Source organism: Caloenas nicobarica, chromosome 3 (genome assembly GCF_036013445.1).
Source record: "Caloenas nicobarica isolate bCalNic1 chromosome 3, bCalNic1.hap1, whole genome shotgun sequence".
Lineage (NCBI taxonomy): Eukaryota > Metazoa > Chordata > Aves > Columbiformes > Columbidae > Caloenas > Caloenas nicobarica.
In genome coordinates this window covers 2516612-2534439 of record NC_088247.1, presented here as the reverse complement: position 1 = coordinate 2534439, position 17828 = coordinate 2516612, and the positions used below count along the sequence as shown (strand labels likewise).

The window sequence follows — 17828 nt, the reverse complement described above, 5'->3', positions numbered from 1 at the left end:
GAAATTTAAGCACACGCTTCATTTCAGGTTAAGAAAACTCATTTCCAATCCATTGCTGTTAGAACTGTTACCAAATTCTTGCAAGGAGAAATGCAAATGTCACTCAGTCATTTATTTGCAGATGATTCTCTTCAGCCAACCCTCCCCCTTGCTTTCCAAAACAGAAGGAGTAAAGGACTATTCAATCTATTTTGTCATCTTATTCTGGAGACAACACAAGTTCAGATATTGCGGTCCTCTCATTTTACATTTCATTGGACGGATGTCTCGAGTTATTTTTTCTTCCTCTACAGAGAAAACTGTTAAACCCAAAGCACTAAAAAAATACTTTTCTACTGTGTACCTCAAATAGAATACACAGTTTCTAGTTCAAGTGCAAAGGGACAAAGAAACCAAAATCTTTCTATACGCACCCATTAAAATGAAAGCAGGAAACAGATTAACATCTGGAGAAAAATATTAACCCTTGCGCTGGCGATGATGCGGTTTGAGGGAACTTCATTTGCAGCACTGTTTCCAGCTCCTTTCCCCCCTCGATTAAAGAATTAGCATTGTTGTACAGCATTTGAAATAGTATGTTCCCACGTATCCTATAAAAAATAACATTTTAGGTAAACTAGGAGGCAGTCAAATAAGGTAAAGTAGGAGGCTATCAAATGCATATCTAGGGAAAAAAAATATTCAAATTAAAATTTCCTTGTTCAAGACTTACAAAGATCACTGTAGCCAATACAATAGTCTCACACGGCGGCATTTTATAGGACGGTTTTTAGAAAACGCAGTATGAAAAGAGAGATCCACCAGTGTTAGGGGGCAGAAAAGAGGACAGATGATTGCAGTGCAATATGATGAGCACAGGAAAGAGCGAGCTGATGGGATATAGAACTGCATACACTGGAGACAGCTTTACAAGTTGGAGAAATGACAGTCAAATAGGAATCACAGCACACCAAAAAGGTACAAGTCAGAAAAAAACCTTCATTTTCTAAATGACAGCAGACTTAATCCTTTTGTATAAAGAGCACAGAGAGTTGGAGTTAAACAGTAACTGAGAGTCCTATAGATGTTTGTGGATGACCTAAAACGTAGAGAAATCATTCGTTGCCCTCGTTCTACAATGTCCATGCTACTCCAGACATAGACAGATGTGTTTTTCTGGACCTCCCTGCCTGGAGTGAGCACTTGCAGAGTTCTGCTGGCACAGTCCTTTGGGAGCACTCCCCAAATTATTAATTCTTTCGGCAAAACTAATTGGGCTAGATCAAGCATGAAGTTACACAGAAATGCACATTATCCCACCCAATTTCATCTGAAGCAAATAAAAGAGTTATTAAACAAGCGGCACTGTCAACAGATCGGTGAGGATGGTAACTTGTGAGGGGAAGGATAATCGTTTGCTATCCAGCACACTGAGTTTAAAAGATGGTATTTGCTCATGCATTAAGTGGCACAGAACAGGAGTGACCAGGGATGCCAAGAAAAGAAAGAAAAAGATTTAAAAAAATAAAAAATAAAAATCAAACAAATAAACAAAAAGGTGACTTAATTGATAAATAAGGACATTTGCTCACCGGGAACTGAACTAAAAACAAAACAAAACAAAACACAACAATCTCACTTCACAAAGGCTACCAAGCCTGCAGGTATGTGACATTAAGCAGGTGGAAAAGTGCAATGGACGCGGCTCAGGACAGCAGTTTGTCTAGACAAATGGGCCATTAAGGGTTTAACATGCCTAGACCTCTCTTTAAGTGGAAAAGCTGGGATACAAAAGATATTGGGAATGCCTGAAGCACACAGTCTGGGTGTTTGAAAGTATATGCTGGGGGGTATCAAATGTTTGCCCTGTCCTTATAGGTTTCCCTCAGCATTCACAGCTGCCACTCATCGAGCCTTGTGCCAACTTTTTAAACCTGATTTTAACTGAACTTGTTCAGTAAGTTCAATAAGCTCAGTTAAAATAAGTCTCCATGTTGTGTTTGGCAACTCTTCAGTAAATCTTATTTTATAGCTGTCTATATTCACAGGTACAAATCAGCGTAGCGTTCCTGCAGATCAGAGCCCAGCTTCAAGCAATATTGTCACAACATACGCCCTTATTTTTTGAAGTACCATGTGCATGTACCACTGCTGCTCTGTAGAAAAAGAGCAGCAAAGCAGGAACCTCACCCAATTCACAATTTGAAAGTCTACCATGTAAAACGCCAATTAAACAGCTGGCTTCTAACCCTCCCTTTAGCCAGTCGGTGTTAAATCCAGTGAGATGTCTTTAAGAACTATTATAAAAGGCTTTAAAAGGTCCACCTTTCAAAAATAAGGAGAAAGTTTGGAAGACAGGATGAAAAGCACAAGGATGTATCTATATGAAAACTCTTAATTTCCCCATTTGCACATACCACAGAATTGTGGAGGTTGGATAGCACATCTCGAGCTTGCATATGGGATTTTCCTGTGCAACTTGCTCTAAAAATAAGTGTGCAGGCACACGATGATCCACCTGGATTTAGGCTGGTGCTGGGGTAATGACTGGACTACAGACACCTCCTCCTACAAACACAAACCATCTCAGAGCTGCAAGGGACGGACACCTACACCTTTCTGCGCGGTGGCTTCAGTAACCTGGGAGAACATTACTAAATCACTTTTGCTATGTGGCCAGAACTGAAAAGTCAGTTAAAATAGGTTTTAAGCTAAGTTTATAATTGGAAACTATGACTGCAAAAAGCATATGAAGAGGTAAGAAAAAAACCATCAACAGGAGCAAGGAAAACAGGTAAGGGAGAGTCAAGATGCAGTAAGAAGCAGAAACATTATTTGCAATTTCTCTGGTTTCTGGGAATACCAGTTCGGTCCAGGACTCTCCTCAGCAGCTGTAAGCACACAGAGCTCATACCCAGCACATCCAATTTAATGCAGGAGACTTTAGGAGGTCTGTCCAAGTAACGTCTCCATACAATTATACCTCAAAAAAGGCATAAACGCTCCCTTTAATATTTAAGAAAAAATGAATCACACTTGCACCCAAAATAAACTGATAATACTGCAAAGGCAGGACGGCCCTGAGCCTGCGGTCTTTTCTCAAAAGTAATTCCCATTAGAAGAAAACTGAAAGATCATGCTCTTTATTTGCAGGACATGTAACACATGCTGTTACCTAGAAGGCCAGTGCTATGGACTTTTTGAAAAGTGTGCAAGGAGAATAAAAACATTTCAGTCCCAACACTGTGCAGGTTTTTATCTGTAAGAGACAGAAAGAGCAAAGCAGAGCTGGGAAGCAGCACCCAGGAGGACACAAGAAGCAGATTTTTACTATGAAGGGTGGGGGAGAGGCTGCACATAGTAAACTGTTTCATCAAATAATTGGAGGAAGGGCCAATGTTTCCTTTGAAAGATTGACAGTAGAAGTCTGTCAAAAGCAAAAACAATAGAGAATTAATTATTCTTAAGTATAAAAGGACTCAGGGATCTCCTGTTAATTAAAAAAAAGAAAATATCCTCAATATAGTTCCAGTTCAGTTCTTGTGAAAACCAACAGAGAGCACTCCCACTGCCTCTAAGTTAGTTACATCTTAAGGACTCATTCCTTAAAGGCACTGAAATTCAATGGAAATTGCAGATATTCGGTACTATTTCTATTCCATATTCAAATATCTGAGCTCACATACAATACACAAGAGAGTCTTCATCGACTTACACTGTTTCAATAGTTCTGGAAATCACAAAAAAGTACCCAGCAAACTAACCAAATGTTACAAAAGGAGGAGTTTAAAGAGGTGAAGTTTAGTATTTGTTTTAGCTGGTCATCCACTGGGAAAGCAGCAGAACGCAGCTCTGACGTGCAAGAAGTAGAACAGGCAAAGTCTGAGATAGTCACAATTTCTCTCTTCTTCTCCTTTTCTGTGAAGATGACAACACTGAAAACTAAATTTATTCTAAACTTCGCTTCTGCTGCCACATAGTTAGAGCATTTCATGCGGCACAGAAAAAAACTAAGGCTTCCCCAGCCTGCCTTTCCCCCAGCATTTCGTAAAATAGGGAGTAGAAAGATCTTAAATCAGGATTTGTAGGCACCCCGCTGCAGGACCCACAGCCTTTCTTGAAAAGTTCTCTCCTCACAATGTGCACAAGCCGTCTATCCAGGGATCCACAAAGACCTGCATGCTGGACAGAAACAGAAAGGAGAATGAAAGGTTTTAAATCCAGCCTCCTGTTGGAGCGAGGTGCCTCGGTGTGGGCCGCTCCATCCGATCACAATTCTAAGACTTGCAACGCCCCAAATGGGATAAGGTGCCCACAGCCTTTACTCCGAGCTCAGACCAGCAGCAAGTCCTTGAAGGAAAAAGACAAGCAGAGGTGACAGCTATGACAGCTTCATGGTCACTGTCTTTTACCTGCCAGCTCAGTACTCAAAACACCTGTAAACTACAAGGGACATTTAAATAACTTGCGGCTTGAACCTGCCACATAGACAACTAACACCTCCGATTGCCCCGCACCACCCCACTCGGCGCTGGATCCCCTGTGGTTTGGAAAGCTGGATTTCTCCCCTTGACGCTTTCATTTTACATTGAATTTTTTTAAAAAAGACTGGAGGGAGCTTCAGGCTCTAGCAAGGCAAAGGCCTGAACATTATCCCTGCGCTTCAGTTGCCACCCTGGGTTATTAGCCAGACTGTTTATAAAACAATTTTTAAATGCCAGCTTTTATCTATTACAGTTTTATTAGTCTCGAATGATACATCATACATGCTGGACGCATAAGAGGGTTACAGAAACATGGTTCGCGTTTTAAAATGCTTTAGTGAAAACAAACGAATTATCTTTATTAAGTGAATTGAACCTTGCTGTGTCCTCCACTGAAAGATTTCAGTGTTGTGAATCTCTTTCCTCATTGTTCTTTTTTTTCCACCTTATGTTAGGTGAGGAAAACAAGCATTTCTGCATTTACAGCTCCCAAATGGTTTCTCGGTTTTGAATTAAAGACTCTGTGATCTGAACTATCTGAATATACAGAAATGAAGAAAATATTCTCTATGCACTTGCAGAAGAGGCTACTTCTCCAAAGCTGGTTTAGTGCTTCATCAGATTCTGGTTCCATGTGCTCGGCCAAGAGCGACAACCATCAGTTCACTGGTTTGACTTTATTTGAGATATCGGCAGTAAAAATGCACTGCCTACGTTCTCTTTAAGTACAAGAAATGTAGGCATTACATCAGACGGCTTAGGCTTAAGAAAAAGGTATTTATATATTTTAACCTGGTTAACAGAAAACATTTTTAACAGAACCTAAATTTTGAATCCAGGTTATAAAACTCAAGCTTATAAAAGAGAGCATAACTGCAAAGAGCAGGTGGAAATGCTCCACTGCTGCTTTTATTAGCTAACTTAGCCAACAATCAGCTTTTATTCTTATCAAAGATACAGATGCATCCATTTGCTATTAAACAGATCTGTTTTCTGCAAACTAGACATAGCTTCCAGGCTCCAGATAAGTGGTGAATCTGGCCTGAAGCCTCCAAGTAGAGGAATTTCCATTTTAACACCTTCTTGGAGCAGTATTTAAATTGATCATCAGTGTAAACAAATACAATCTAAATGGACTGTCTTGATGGCTGTAAACTCCTTGGAGGTACAGACTATCTCTTGCCTGCATACTTGTTCAGTGTTTAACACATTGGGGCCCCAGCTCCAGCAATGTCCCTCTAATCTTCATAAGGATTTTATCAGCAATTTACAAGCAAACTTAACCTGCCAAAGCAATCAAATACGAAGACCCAAAAAAGATCTAGATCCCAGTTTTTCAGTTCTACAAGCCTCCAAGAGGGCAATGATAATCCCTAAACAAGCGACACATTTCAAAAACAAAGTTTTACAGAGGAAGAGGAGGTTGGAGGGAGAGAAAGAGGGACGAGCTTTGCATAGCACTGCAATGCCACAGGAAAGCGCCACATTTAATGTAATCAAGCTCTACATTGCAGCCATATGGAAACAATTTCAGTCAATAAACAACTCCTGCAAGAAGACAGCAGAGGAACAGAAAAATCAGATACCGAGTTAGCTAGGAGGCAGGAAAAGCTAAGAAGCTTGTGTTATAAGAAATATTCATATCCAACAAAACAGCACACTTTTTTGAGTCTCTGTTACTTGTCTTAGACTTCCACAGTGCCACAGCTCAGATTGCAAACAGCAGAAATGCCGTACCTGCTTTTACAGTGTCCTTCCCAGATCCTGGGCCTCAGCCCTGTTCCTTTTCTTCCCCCTTCCAAGCCTTTCCCCAAAGCCTATCGCTACAGCAGGTTTCCCACTCGACAGTCAGAAAGGAAACAGACGTCCCAAACTTCAAGATACTCACTCGACCTCTTTGCATTTTATCTGCCTGGAATTTGCAGGTTTCCAAACAGGGACTTCCTCACGGAGCAAGTCCTTTCAAACACCTAAAGAAAAAAAAATACAACCAAAACAACCAACCAACACACATAAAAACCACCAAACCCAAAATATAAACACACTTCATTCACTTCTTCCCGGCAGTAGTATTTAAATGAGGTTTGGTTTCAAGATCCTGTATTATCTTGTATCCTAAAAAGCAACGGACAAAAATGCTGCCTGTCCTCCAGAAAGAGACATTCCTGTGCAATGCTGATCACAGCAGTAACATGGAAGGAGTAAAAGCTAAATCGGTTTGGGACAGGAAAAGGGAAACGCAGGGCAACAGCCAGCAAGTGAAGGCAGCTGCATTTGTAACAAAAAGGTACGTTGCTGTGAGTAAAACAGAATTTACTTAAGTGTGACAGAGGCATGACACCAATATTTATCAGAATTATGCCTGTGAAACAAACTGAAGTACAATTCCAAAGTGTCTTCCTCAGTAGCCACTTGCAAAGGTTAGAAAGGTGTTTGTTCACTTCCAGGACGCCGTGCAATCGTCCAGCCCATGCACCATGGCCACCCCAAAAGCATCGCGGTTTTACACTTGCAGCCACTTAGGAACAAAAAGGTCTTGGGACATTCCTTGAACTAACCAAAGTGCAAGATTCAACATACACGCACAAAAAAAGCTAATTTTTTTTTTTTTTTTTTTTTTTACAGTAACTTTCAAGTGGAAGGGAGAAGCAGGATTACAGTGAACACTTCTCCCTTACACTGGGGCAAGATGCTTTCATCACACAAAGTACTTTCTAATTCATCAGTAATAAAAGAATATTTTCAGCAGATCCATTAAGAGTGAAACATTTGAAATCAGCCTACAAAACATGCACTGAAGAGGGCTTTTTGCAGTCTTGCAGGGTGGTTTGGTTTAGTTTCTTTTTTTAAAATGAGGGACTCTCTAGAAAACAAGGGCAAGACCCCAGGACAGGTAGATGTTCACATTGTGTTAACACTCCAAAAGGGGAAAGTCTGGAGAGCTCTAAGGCAGTCAGCTGGGTATCAATCCAGGCAAACCAACAGGAGAAAAATATATGTATACATTCCCAGTAAAGAATTAGAGAGCAGGGACTTCAGTAGTGCCAGTCAGCATGATTTAATAGCAAGTATCTTGATAAAGAACTAAATTTGTTCTTTGAGATTACAAAGGTAGTCGAACAGCAGAAAAGATGCGCATTGGGCGTACGTTGGTTCTAGTGGAAATGCACATCAGCTGCTCCGTATCGACTGGTGCTTTCTGAGGGCTGTCAGTTCGCCAGTTCTTCATCTACTTCCTGGGATTGCATCATGCTAATTTTTTTGTCACTAAATTTAAGGTCTGATGCAGTTCAACATTTTTATCACTGCAGATAAACATCTGTTACTGACACCAAGACTATAGGAACAGTACATTATGATGAGGAAAGGACAGAAAAAGAAAGACGTCTGAATACCTTAAAGTAGCTCAGGAAAGCAAAACACATCTGAATACAAAGGCAAATTTATAATCTAAGAAATGCAGACTGCACCTACTAAATGGCAGGCTTAACTAAGAATAATCTCAGTGCCAGCACAGCAAGGCTCACAAACAGGATTTCCCAATGCAAAGGGGCTACTGTGAACCTTTTAAATGCTGTTGCACCTCAGTATTCAGTCTGGATCAGATGCAGGCCGGAATATTCTCCATTTTTGGTTTCCACAATGTTAAAAATAACCTGAGACTACGAAGAATCACCGGATGATCTGAGTGCAGGAGAAAATGCCTCAGAGTGAGACTTAAAAGCTCAACTCTGTCTCCTTATCAATCGAGTAACTTGATTACAGAGTGTAAGTACCTCCATGGCAAGAAAGTCCTGGATACTAAAGGGCTCTAATCTTGTCAGGAAAGTCATAACAAGAACCAGCGGCAGAACTTAAACAAATTCAAATGAGAAATCGGCCACTTATTTTTAACAGTGAGATGGCAGCAACTACCAAGAGAAGTGATGAGTCTGAACTTACCAATGATGGACTCTCAGGGCTGGAAAGTTTTCAAAAAGTTTTTAGCCAAACACCAGTTATTGGTATCAGTTTCAGAGTAAATGATTAAAATTTAAAGCCTTGTGATAGAAAGCACATAAAATGTATCAGACAAGATTTTAATTGTCTGTTCTCACCTTAAATTTTATGAATCTCTAATATGTTAACATCATTCTACTTTTATGGGTGAGGAAATTAAAGAGGGTGGGACAAGTTTCAAGTTCAATAAGTTCCATCTTTTTCAGACTGCTGTACTGCTCACTAAACAGCACCATCCCACCAAACAGATGGAGCCTCCGTGAAAGGCAAACAGAGAACAACCGATGATGATGTCTGGAACTCATGCGTAATACAACTTAGTTGAGAAAACTGTGATCAACCGCTTACCTCTCCCATCTGAAGCATGAAAAAAAATCGGTATTAACTTAAATAACTGGTTCTTACTCTGTGTAAATACACTTAGGACATTCATGTTTGTACCAGTGAGAGCAGCAGCATGCACTTCCACCCAGCCAAGAATCTTCAAATACTTGACGAACGTGAAAGCATCTCAACAGCCCTGAAAGACTTATTTTCATATTACACGCTGGAACGCAGGCGAGTCAAGAAGTTTGCCCTGGGTCATAAAGTAAGATCTACGGCAGAGCCTACACACAAGAGCCCAACACAACCTCACTGCCAGGAAGAACTTTCCTTTTCAACATTTCAATACGACTTACACGCCAGAGCTGCTGCAAACCCAGTTGCTCCGACTCCAAAACCCTGCCAGTTAAATCACAAAGAGATTTCTAGTGAAAGCTGACATTGTAATTGGAGAATCTGCTCATGGCAGAGAAACTGTCCAAAATAAAGGTCAAAATAAAGATCCAAGCAGAAACAGCGCTTGTATTTTATGAACTAACTAAATGCTTTCTGCTTCCATTAGTATTACAGCACCACTGGAGGAACAAAAAGCAGATTCAGTGCTTGCTTCAGAGCTCCTAAGAAACGGGCGGCTCGAAATGCAGGAAATGACTATATGCTACACTTCCCGATTGATAGGGCTTATCAGAATCAAACTGCCTGTTCACAAGGCTCCCTGCAAGAGTAGCCTACAGTATTGTTTCAGTAACAGTTGTTTTACTGCTGAACTTAACATTCAACATATTTTTTTTAAGAAAGTGAAGAGAAAATAAGACTTCCTAAATATTAAGTTCAAAAGCAGGGAGAAACCCGATGCCAGGAATACAGGGCAAGTGAGATTCAGCTGGAGGTAGAGCCAAACATAATATATTTTGTATGCCTGGCTTGTAAATGACTTTCCCAGCCCAATATCAAGACCTCATCTACCACCACAGCAGTGAACAGGGTTCATGTAAATTTAATGTAGCCTAGATAGATGTCTTATACGCATGAAGAACAAAAGAATGCTACCTCCATGCATGAAGCAGGTAATAAAAATGGTTTCCTCTGGCTGCAAGAAACTCTTCAGTAGATCTGGAAACAAAACTCCACCCATTGGGCAAATAGTGACTGGAGGATGCACTCGCCAACACGCCGTGAGCATATACACAACGAACACATAACACAATTAATTTTGGTGTACACATAACCTGATCAAGGGCCATGCTTAGTCATGAGTTTCAGGTGAGTAGCTGCACTGAAACACACGAGAAATGCTGAAGTAACCATTCCCAGAGGAGTTCTGTAGGAGAAAGAGTTAACTGACCTTCCATACCTTCTGGTTGGCTGCACAGGAAAGATAAAGCAGAATACACTCGGTCAGAAGCGCTGCACTACAGCAGCTCCCAGTTTTAAGAGTAGGCTTTAACTTCAGACTCTGCTTTGAGCTTTGCTCAAGAACTGGGAAAAGGAAATCTGCACACAGGCGGGTAGAGTAACCAGTCAGGGATTCTTTTTTTAATTCTTAAAAAAAGGTGCATCAAACAAGTAATTGTTCAACCTTTTGGTGTCTACATTAACATGGTGCTGAATCAAAACAATAACAAACATGCATGTGCATTCCTGAGATAAGATTTGATGTTCCACACTGAAAAACTCCTATTAAACGAAGCAGAAGAAAGGCTATGCAAGAAAAAGGGGCATCCCTTACAGTCTTGTGAGAAAGTTTACCCCATAGCACTTTTGGCCTGATAGAGAGGGTTGCAGAAAAAAATCTAACGGATTTAAAAGCATTAAAATTAACTGAACAAATAAGGACGACAAGTGTCAAACCACAGAAGTCAATGGAACATGGGAAATCCTCCCATCACTGTAAGAAAATCTTATTGAGCACATTAGACAACCAGCCAATAAATTCCTTATATGGTTAATATATATTAATATATCACAGATATAAAAGTGTAATAGATGGAGAACAAAGCCATACTCAAGTGCCACTGACTCAGCATGTGACCTTGAGTGAGTCACTTGGCCCTTACGCCTCAGTTTCTCTATCTGTAAAATACTGATACCTCTGTAAAGCACCTGAAGATTTACCAACAAAGGTACAAAGTATTATTTTATCAGGAGGAAGACAGTGGCTCAGCCATAACCAATCAAATGTGAAACATCAGAGCCATTCTCCACTAGCACCCCACAGAAGCTATGGCCATAAATCGATCACTTCTGATTAGGTTGGGCTTTACGATGCAATAATTGCGATAGCAGCGGTTTCATAACTGTGAAACGAGCACTTTGCTCAGCCGCGTATTATGCAGGAAACCTGCTCAAACGATGAGCTTTGGGTAAAACCGACTGCAACAGCAAAGAAAAAAGTATATTGTGTTTGGGATGCTGCTTAAGGGTATCTATCATAAAAGCTTCTCCACATGTTTTTAGGGTCCCAGGTTAACCCTGTATAAGCACCCGGTTGAGCAGGAGGAGAGGGGAAGGAAATCAAACAATGCCATGTTTAAAGAAAGACCAGATTTCAAGCGAATGTGCCTCTTTTTAGCAGTCACAACACAAAAATAAATGTGTTTCTCACAGTTACAAGATGAAATTTTCAGTTGGCTGGCGACTACAGAGCCAATTCTCTGCTTCTTTCTGTGGACCACATGACTGCCTCAATACATAAGACTATTTTCTGTGCCAACTTGAAATGAAGACCACATAGTTAATAGTTTGCAACCTCCTTTCCCCCAGAAGATCTTCAAGAGTTGAGTAATAAAATTCCTCACATGATTTCAATGAGAGGGTTCACTTGTCAGAGGCTGTTTCAAGATAGTATCATATGTCAGGGAGGTGCTGCTCAGACGCAGCTTTCCAACCCTGTGTTTTCAAGGCTCGACTAAAAATGAAAGAAAACAAACTTCGGGCTATAAAGTTCGAAACTGGAAGAAAAATAAAAACTCTTTACATTATTTGTTAAATGTGGAAGTTAAGCAATTAAAGAGGGAGGGAGAAAAACTGATTAAAGCCCTGACAAACCCTGGAGATCACGAACTCATCACTAGTTCTGGTGCAGACTTTGTGTATGAACCTGGGCAAGTTAATCCCTCTCCACCTTGGTTTGCCACCTGCCAAATGAAAAACAACGCTTCCTTTTCATATCCTGTTATTCTTGCTTGTATCGTTCCCCAAATGAAAAGCATTTGTCAAAACACTTATCTTTAGCATTAACACTGAAAATTGCATCCATAGCTAACACACCACCCATTTGCAAGACTGAGTGTTCAAATATGAACTCTTCGTATTCTTTACTACCCAGCCATCCTGATTTTATACATGTCAGAAGGGATTTTTAGTCAGTACAGAATATTAGAATGCAAAATGCAACTTCTTAATAATCTTAGATATAAAACCAGCCTTACGGATATAACTCAGACCCCCCAAAATTCGAATTCTCCTCATTCTGTCCTAAAAATCCCACTATAATCATGACACTGGTCTTACTTCATTGATAACCCACAAGGTAATATTATCAGCATAAGTATCGTTCAAGCCCAATCCCATGAGGATGTGTATACGGACCCAGTGCCTGCTCCATTAAAATGGGTAAAAAGTGAAATCAACTTCAGTGACTTTAGAAGTGGTGTCAAAGCTGCATAAAGCTATGGGTAGAGGAAACAAAGGCATGGGGTTTTTTGCAGCAGGGTTCTTAAGATGACAGCATGCTTTAAAGTGTCTGATTTCAAATCCTAAACTTTGCAGCATATGAAAAACATTTTCCACAGATTCCAACGCTGTAATGTGTCATTCTGTAGTGTCCCTAAAAGTTCTGCACAGAAATCACTGTAAAGTTGCTGTCTTTAGATTAAAATATGCTGTTATTTCATGCAAATTGGTTTATTTTCTAACATACACAACCAAACATCTTTGGAAATGCCTGTAAGGAAGGGACAGCACAGCGTTCTTCCTTTCTCATGTTTCCATTTCATTAATTCTTCCAACTCCCCACCCAAACATCATATCCTAAAGATCCAAATTTCACCGCTCCCCCACCAACATCCAACAAAAAAAGAACCATCCCAAAAGTTAACAGTAGAACAATTGACATTCATGCTTATTAAAAATTTAAAAAACAGTTTAAAAAACAAATGTCAGAACCCCACTGTCTTCCCACCTCCAGATACTCACGAAGAAACAAACCAAACCTTCTATCAATGTATGGATTATCACTATAAAGTAAGCACTTCATAATAATTTAATTTTCAAAAGGCTGGCCAGCCGTGAACTTTTAATATCCTTCTGAAGGAGACCAGTAAGACCCTCACAGAAACTGCCTTACAGGTAAGCTTTCTGCACCCGACATCGGTTACTAGTTCTGTGGAATTATCAGAATCGCAATGCTAAAGAGATGCACATTTTCTAGAAAGGTCAACGAACAGAAAGGAGTTGCTCAAGACCACTCAGTAAAGTAGTTATACGAGATAAGCAGGCCTCATCCACCCGTGATTTTCTTGCAGATTTCCTTACCACTGTCTAAAAATCCTGCAGTTTCACCTGTGGTAGCATTCCTGTAACCCAGCTGGCAGCCTGCATACCACAATGTTGTCTAGACCTGCTCCGAACAGAGCTGGATGACACAGGAGTAAAAATGCTGATGCCTGTTCTGGTGCTTGTGCTGGTGCTAAAGGAACCAGAGGAGGAAGAAAAGACATTGCTGAGTAAAACACGAGTTCCTTGTTCCCAGTCTCATGCCCAGGCTCATCAGACAATTCTGTCAACTGTACAGAAAAAGTTGTGGCTGTCGCGGGGCTAAAAAAGAATCTTCAGATAAGGGAAAAAGAGCGTTCCCAAACCTCAGTTTTCAGATGCAGTATCAAACGCTGTTCTTTCACAGAGCCCCATGCTCCTAGAACGTGCAGATAACAAATGCATCCCTGCACAGATAACATATTCCATCCCTTTCTCACTTCTCCCCTACCTCCCTCCCCCATCCCCATCTCAGAGATGTTTTCGTTGCAATTTGGAAGAGAAATGGCAAAAAGGGAGATGCAAAACACAGAAATAAATTAAGTTTGTTCTCTGCTGTTGACAAATTTGGCCCTAGCATGACGGGAAAAAAAAAAAAATGTCAAGAGTGATAAATCCATATATACCTACTCCAAACTACACCCGACATCCCAAGGGACATGGTATAATGGTAAATAAATATAGATGCAGTTCCTACTAATGAGGCAGGGTACAGCAAGGCCAAAGAAAATGCAATCATCTCGGGGAAAAAAACTGCACAGGACTCCTCCTCTCCCATCCATGGAGGAAATCAAATGCCAGCTGCACCATCCCAGGAAGGAAGCAGAGTCTGTACCTGATGAGCCCTGCAGAAATGAGCTAGTCATATCACGGGACGCAAGCCGGCACTTTGGAGTTTCACCAGCCCACGAATCGTCTGCAGAGCACAATCTCTCTCTCCGATACGATATATTGTACGCGGTACCATTCATGCAAATTGTAGGGGTTTTTTTCTTTTTTTCTCCCATCCCCGTTAGTTTGAAGCAGGGGCACGTAGCTGGCGTCTGTCACATCTGTTCCGACACTGCTCTCAAACGTGCGTCCTGGCCATCGCTTTAACGCTTTCCTCCCTACAAAGTTTAAATCTTCCCAGCTTCAGTACATTTTGTACTTAAAAGCCACTTATCTGTACTCCTAGCGTTACTTCAGCAGGAGAATAAATTGAGATATACCCGACTCCACAGACAAAACAGCAAACATGCTTACAATCTTCATTTCCTCTTCCTTCTTCCCTCCCCATCCCCCCCAAAAAAGGCATTTTTTCGTCCCTAACACGAAAGGACTGGGAAAAACAGCACACATGAGCAAAGCTTTTTCAGACCTATCGCAAAGAAAAAAATGCTTTCCGGAGAAGTGCTGTGCAAACATACCAAGAGACACTCTTAAAACTAAAAAAAAAAACCAAACCATCGTGCAAAACTGAGGTTGAAGAACTCGGCTCGATCTGTCTTGCATGTGTATTTTGCGCCTAAAAACAGTCGCTTCTTGTTTCGTTTTAAGCCCGAATCAAAGCAAAACGGTTCAGCGACATTCCCTGCCACTTCCTCCAACCGGTCCTGGGGTCAAACACACTGTTCTTCAAAAAAAAAAAAAAAAAAAAAAAAAGAGATGATCCCCGGCACGGGTATAAAAACATTTACACCCTCTCCCCATCTCTTCCCAAGAAGTACAAAATAAACAAGCCTCTGACACCCCACCCAAGCTCTCCTCGCACATTTTGGGAATGACTTCCCTCCGGGTCCTCCTCCTCCCCCACCCGTTCCCATGTTAAAACTCTCCAGCAACAAGACACCCTTCGCATTCACGCCTTTCCCTTGCCCGAAAACCCTCGCTCAAAGCCCCGGGAGCTGCAACAGATCTCACCCTCCTCATCGCGCCGCTTCCCAGCCCCGGGATCCAGCGGGGTTGGGCTCACCCCGTTTCCCCCCCTTCCACAGGCACGAAGCACCGGGGCTGCCCTAAAAAAGAGCCCCCGGAGCCGTCGCACACCCAGGGCGGCCCCGCAGCCCCCCAGGCTGAGCAGAGCTCCCCGGTAAAGCCCCGGGGAAGGGGTTCGATCCTCAGAGAGCACCGCGCTCCATCCCCGCGGGGTCGGAGCCTCCCCCCCGGCCAAACCACCGCCGGCTCGGGGCAGTTTCTCCCCCGACGGGGTCTCAGGGACACGGAACGGGGGGACCCGCCGGCCCCCGCAGCAGCCCAGCCTCAAACTCTGCAGCGAACAAAACCGAAACACCACAAAAAAAAAAAAAAAAAGAAAAAAAAGAAAATAAAGAAAAATAAGCACCCACCCAGGTTGAGGGGACTCCGCCACCACCAGTCCGTCACCCCCGCACCCGGGAGAAGGGTGAAAAAAATAAAAAGGCTAAATAAATAAACGGCAGGAACAACGATGGAAGGCTCTTCCTTAAACCCCAAAGGCTGCCCTGCCCTCCCGCAGACCCCCGCAGCAGCAACCCGGGGACACTTTTCCTCCTCCCCCGCTCCGGGCCGCCCAGAATAACCCGCAGCCGCGGCTCGAACTCCGGCCGGGCTGAGGGGCTGCCCCTGCCCGCCCCCGGCCGCCCCCCGCCCCGGCTTCCCCCCTCACGCACATCCCGCGCTGCGAGGCGAGGAAACCCGCTCTCCGCCGCGGCTCAACTCCCCTCAGGCAGCCGCGGTGCCGGCTCAGGGGGGTCTCCCCTTCCCGCCGGCCCCCCCCTCCTCCCTCCAGCCCACCCACCCGCCCGCCCGCCCCCTCCCCTCACAAGCGCCGCTCTCCCCCCCCCCGCTCCTCCCCACTCACCTCTGGGTGCTGGCGGCGCCTCCACCTCACCATGGAACGGCAGCAGTGGGGGGGTCCCCCCGCCTGCCCCCGCCCCAGCGTGAGGGGAGATTAACGGGGGCGCAGAGGGAGGAGAACAATAGGGGGGAAGGAAATCCCTCGGCCGCCGAGCCCCCCTCCCCGTCTCGCTCTCCTCCTGCCGCTCCCTCCTCCCCGCTCTCTCCCTCTTTTTTTTTTTTTTTTTTTTTTTTTTTTTGGCTCAATCACACCAGACTGACTGTCTTTGTCTGTCTGACAAGCGCCATGTTGATATCAACATCCAAGCTCCCACCTGCTGCAGCTGTGAGACCCTGGGACTTGTAGTTCCCCCCTCCCCAGGGCGACGGGGCGAGCGGCCGCGCGGGGACTACAACTCCCAGCATGCCTCAGCGGCGCCGCACGCCAATGGAGCGCGGGGCGAAGCGCGGGGCGGACTACAACTCCCGGCATGCCTCGGGAGGGAGGGGCGGGCTCAACCATGACTTCCTCCTGGGCGGGGGGGCACGGTGGGACTGCAAGTCCCATGATGCCCTGAGGCGGGCGGGCAGGAAGGTGGGGGCAGGATTGTCCCAGTAAATAGAACCGGGTGAAGCATGAAGCTGGTGAGTGTGTGGGGTCGGGGGTGCTGTGAGGAAGCCGCGGGGAGGGGGGTTCTCTTGTGATTATCCCTGGGCTGCGGCAGCTTCAGCCCCACCCGCAGGCGTGAGGGGAAACTGAGGCACCGAGGGGGGCGGCCCTGAGGGAGGGGGGCGGGCCCGGCACTCCGCTCCCCTCAGCGGCCCGGCGCGCGAGCGGCCGTTAAACGGTCGGCGGGGAAGCGGCAGCTGAGGGGAGGGAGGCGGGAGAGGCCGCGGCGGGTGGCGGGTTAAGCACCGGGGGGTGGGAGGGCCCTCAGGCCCGGGCAGGCGGCTGTTCTCCGGCCTCCTCACCACCCCACCGGCGGGCCGGGGGCTGCCGGGGTCGGGGGTGGGATTCGGGAGGAGGAGAGGGGGTGTTTTTCTGCCTTGCTCCCTTGAAACACCCTTCCACCCTTGAAATATCTCCGTGGAGCGAGTCCCCCGCACGTGTGGCTGCCCCCGGATTGCTGTAAGAATGTTAATAAATCCTCGTGGTTCGTAATAAAATCGTTTTCCACCGGCAGGATGATGTTAATGCAGATAATTACTAACAAGAAAATCAGCCTGGAATAGCTTTGCTGAGGGTGTGCTCTGCTTCTGGACAAATAATTTGGTTCTGATGTTGCAGTCTTCTAAAAGGAAGATTATGAGAAAATACATTACCCATATTATTGATCTCCTCTCTAGATCTCTGTTTCCAACTGTTTTAAGTTTCCCATAGACCTTGAATTTAGCTGCTGCTTTATTTTCCAGGAAGAATTTCCCTGTTTCACATTCTTTGCCTGGAGATGAAAACCAAAGAACCTTTCAAAATACCTGAGGAGAACATTTGATTAGTTTAACCTGAAGTTACAGCGTTGTTAAACATAAGATTGTCTCTCAGTTTTGAGTTTGTCTTCCGGAAGCTTCGTAGAAGCGAACTCAGATTCTGGCCTTGTTTTGAGACCTCTGATAAATCACTATCCGTGGTGTAACTGTGTAAAATTCAGTTGGTAGGCAGGTGCCCGAAGAGCTCAATCCTGCATAATCATATATATGCGATTAAATCTC

The 17828-nt window shown here is 43.9% G+C and overlaps 2 protein-coding genes across 16 annotated transcripts in view; one reads left to right on the top strand and one right to left on the bottom strand.

Moving 5' to 3' along the window:
* Positions 1–16333, bottom strand: part of HMBOX1 (homeobox containing 1) — a 125364-nt gene extending 109031 nt beyond the window's left edge. For 12 of the 14 annotated variants that reach the window (XR_010605894.1, XM_065630427.1, XM_065630414.1 and 9 more), the window contains exon 1: positions 16144–16333. The gene's annotated coding sequence lies outside the window, so the exon portion shown is untranslated. Of the gene's footprint in view, positions 1–15649; positions 15724–16143 lie in introns of all 14 variants that reach the window. The other 2 variants (XM_065630415.1, XM_065630421.1) reach the window with 1 other exon arrangement.
* A 352-nt stretch (positions 16334–16685) lies between these two features.
* INTS9 (integrator complex subunit 9) overlaps positions 16686–17828 on the top strand; it is a 74121-nt gene continuing 72978 nt past the window's right edge. Inside the window, exon 1 of one of the 2 annotated variants that reach the window (XM_065631151.1) lies at positions 16686–16763. In XM_065631151.1, the coding sequence (XP_065487223.1) occupies positions 16755–16763 (9 nt within the window). In that variant the 5' untranslated portion in view covers positions 16686–16754. Of the gene's footprint in view, positions 16764–17170; positions 17248–17828 lie in introns of those variants that run through there. The other variant, XM_065631152.1, reaches the window with a different exon arrangement.